At 50.8% G+C, this 3,729-nt stretch overlaps 1 protein-coding gene across 1 annotated transcript; it reads left to right on the top strand.

Annotated features, from left to right (window-relative positions):
• Nucleotides 1-516: 516 nt before the first annotated feature.
• On the top strand, nt 517-2,236 carry ier5 (immediate early response 5). Its single transcript, XM_080196643.1, has one exon. The coding sequence runs from the start codon at nt 705-707 to the stop codon at nt 1,650-1,652; it is 948 nt and encodes a 315-aa protein (XP_080052769.1). The 5' UTR covers nt 517-704; the 3' UTR covers nt 1,653-2,236.
• The last annotated feature ends 1,493 nt before the right edge of the window (nt 2,237-3,729 follow it).

Here is a 3,729-nt window from a genome sequence, read left to right as displayed (position 1 = left end):
TGTAGTATCACAGTCATAGCTAGGGTGTAGAGAAAGATCAACTTAATATGAGGTACATCAATGTTTTCCACCCCACCCCCATCACTCCATCCCGCATCTGCTATGGCCAAAAAAAAGGACCAACCTGTTCGAGAGACAATTAGGAATGGGCAACAAATGCTAGCCTCCACATCCCAAACAAGAAATGATAATCGCACTTTCAAAATAGTATTTTGAGGTGTCCACCTGAAATTGCCGGGCGTTAAGATGAGCGCAGTACTGCTTTAAGAACGTCTAGGTGACGGCTTGTATTCAAATAAAGCTGCGGCCAGCTCGGGCTGCGATTGGCTGAGACCAGGCGGGGTGGGCGGGGTTGGAACGCCTGCGGCGGTGCTGATTGGCCAACGTCGCGTGGGCCGGGGGGTATAAATAGCGGGCTATTTTTAAACGGTTACTATTTCCCGGAGCGGCGGCGGTGGAGCAGGAGTATTGATACAGAGCAAAGGCAATAATTAATATTCCCCCCTTTGAAATATCACCCTTTCTTTCCCCCCACCCCCCCCGTCCCCGCCCCAGACATACAAAACCCACCCTCTCACTATAACAGGGATCGACTAATCGTTCAGGTGGGATCTGCAATCGCCCCGGTTAAGTTCCTCTTTCCCGCTGCCGGTCGGTGCTCTCCGGGAGGAGGAGGAAGCGTCTTGGGTTCCGGGCGCCGGATCATGGAGTTCAAAGTGGAGGCGCACCGCATCATGACCATCTCCCTGGGCAAGATCTACTCGTCCCGGGTGCAGAGGGGCGGCATCAAGCTGCACAAGAACCTGCTGGTGTCCCTGGTGCTGAGGAGCGCCCGTCAGGTCTACCTGAGCGAGCAGGAGGAGCTCTACCTACAGCAGCAACAACAGCAGCAGCAGCACCTACTGCTGGCCAAGCCCGCAGAGAGCTGGGCGGACAGGAGGGCGGGCGAGACGCCCACGGAGCAGCCTCCCAGCTGGGCAGAGGTGGAGAGCAGGAGGAGGACTGATTCCCAGCAGCAGACTGCCGGCTGGACTGAGTTGGAAGGCAGTGACTGTCGGGGGCAGGTTCCCAGCTGCACTGACACGGGCAGGACTGACACTAAGGAGCCTGCTTCCAGCTGGACTGAAATGGAAAGCAGCAACTCGGAGCAACAGGTTCCCAGCTGGACTGAGGGACAGAGGACTGACCCTGAGCAGCAGCAGCAGCCCCTCAGCCGGCTCGAGGCGGACAGGACTGACCCCCAGCCCCCCACACAGCAGGGGCTGGCGGAGGACAGGACCACCCGGGAGCCCCCCGCTCCCTGCCCGGCTGCAGCTGGCAGCCCGGGGCGGCCGGAGCGGAGAACGAGCCGGGAGCCGGAGGCGAGCTGCACCCGTAAGAGGAGGAGCCCCGAGCAGGGGGCGGAGCCCGCCAGCCCGCTCAAAAGGGCCAGGACTGAGCAAGGGGAGCTGGTGGTCCTCAAGGCCAGCAGCCAGCCAGAAGAGGAGGAGATGGAGACCTCCTCCAACGTCTCCAGTCTCATCAACATCTTCGGTTCCAGTTTCTCTGGGCTCTTGACTAAGGGAGAGAGTGAGGGGGAGAGTGGGCAGATCTGCTGTGACCAAGTACTGGGCAGTATGGGCTCCTGGAGCAGGGCGATTGTCGCCTTCTGAGATGCATTTCTTTATTTTGGTAGCGGGAGAGCCCAGTTGGGGTTTTTTCTCCGTCCTTTCGAGGGAGGAGAGGGTTGGGAGTATCTCACCCTCTTTCCCCCTAAAAGGCGCCTCTCAGACAACCACGTGGAGAGCAGCTTAATCCATCACTCACAATGAGGAAATGCTGCCTGTGGGGGAGAGACGGGTCCAGGCAGGTTTGGGGAGGAGTTCCTGTTTCTTTTTACTTTTGATTAGTGTTAATTTCGCAAGTCCTTTGGAAAGGCAGTGAGAGTTTCGAATTGTTTTATAAAACTATTTTACATATATCTGAAACACTTTTAAAACCAAACACCACTCTTGCTGAGTCAGTGGAAGTTACTTGCCATTCTCCACCCCCCCTCCTTTAATGTGCTCTTTTTGAGCCTTACATGGGACTCCCAGTCAGAGTGAACACGTTTCTGTATTTGAGGTTGTCTTTGTTCTATAAAGACGTAGGAAAAAAACTGTTCTCTTACACTCCGTTGTATTTTTGTAGTACTGTTTGTTCTTCCTGTTATATGAATGGTGTAATTTAAACGAATTAAAAAGGTTATTTAAATTAATTTTGCCGGTGGGTTCGTTTTCTTGCTGTCCTGGTCCACGATGGGGTTAACCCTCCTCGCAGTGTGGGGGGAGGGGAGTTTCCTTTGTGACTATTGTTTGGTCAGGAATGTGTTGGACTCTTTAAAGACTGCTGCTTTTGTCAGCTCTAAGTCGGCTAAAGTTCACGGGCTGCGAGTTGCAACCGCAACTTTTTTTTTCACAGGCGCTCAAGCCCAACCGCCCAAAGTCGGGTTTTGAGTAGGCAGATTTTCCAGCTTCACAAGTGCACTTTGTAAAATGAACAGCTTTTCTGTGAAACTAAATGGAAAGTTGATTGTAACCAATTCCTCTTTAACCCCACTCGTTTCGTTGCTGGAGCTCCAACTGTTGGCTATTCGATTCAGAATTGACTAGCTAATGTTAGTTGTCCTAATACATGGTGGCTGCACAGTTTTTTGGGGGGGGGGGGGGGGGGGCGCGGGTTAAGAATTAAAAAAAACTTCAGGGATCCTGGACATTCAGACAGCTTCAGTAGGAGTCGTATTCTTAAAACAAGGCCCCACTGGTTGTTACACTGTTTGTTTCTCATATTGCTGTGCCTCCATTGGGGGTGAAAGTGAGCAGAAGCCACTCTGCCACCCAAAAACAAGACCAAGGCTTCATCTCAGTGCCCTCGAGATTTAGAGGGGTAAGTTGCTTAGACTACAAAGTGTTACTAAATTACACGAGATTTATCCTGCCCCTAGTAGGGAAAAGAAGCTGAATGGCAATCTTGCAGGGGCTTTTCCTGGATTGTATGGCTCATGTTGTGGTTAAGTTCACAATCGCAGTACAAATTTTTTTACTTGTATTCCCAAATGTAAAAAGACACTTGGTAGTCAGGTGTTAATGGTTGGAAGTGGGTAATAAAGTACAGTGATCAGTTGATGAGTTTCCCTGAAGATCACTGGCTTGGTTGTGGTGTTGCATTGTGCCTGGGTTGTGGCTTTTGAATCAACTCTGCAGGCTCTGACACAAGCTCCAGCAATTAAGCAAGTCCCACATATGTTTAGCTGCTTCATGACGTTCAGTAACCCTTTGAAGCCCTGTCTCCTCCAGCACTTATTCCACAAATAACTACACTGTTTTCTGATTTACTGTTTGTGGGGTCTTGTTGGTAACGTTACTCAATTCCTTGAAGAAAAATCTGGATGTTTTGAGGATTAAGGTGCTCACCACTAAGTTTTCTGTGCTTTGGAACATTAAAGTTCCCATTTGTTTATGTCTATCCAGAAGACACCATGAAAGTCTCCACCTGAGTTGGGTTGCTGGCTCCATATCATTAAATGTTAACTACTGAACTGGCAATAGGCATCCTGATTCCATATGTTCATGTTCCAGCTGGTTTTACTGTCATGTGCAGGAGTGGGAATGCCACAAGCTTACAAACACTGACTCAATACTCCAACTAGGGCTTGAGCAGTTAACCCTGGGCAATTCTGGACTAAGACTTAGAGGGGAAAGGAAGGGTTCT

Source organism: Carcharhinus amblyrhynchos, chromosome 9 (assembly GCF_965287045.1).
Source record: "Carcharhinus amblyrhynchos chromosome 9, sCarAmb.v2.hapA, whole genome shotgun sequence".
Taxonomy (NCBI): domain Eukaryota; kingdom Metazoa; phylum Chordata; class Chondrichthyes; order Carcharhiniformes; family Carcharhinidae; genus Carcharhinus; species Carcharhinus amblyrhynchos.
Note: the sequence above shows the minus strand (reverse complement) of the source record. Positions and strands in the feature narration are given on the sequence as shown.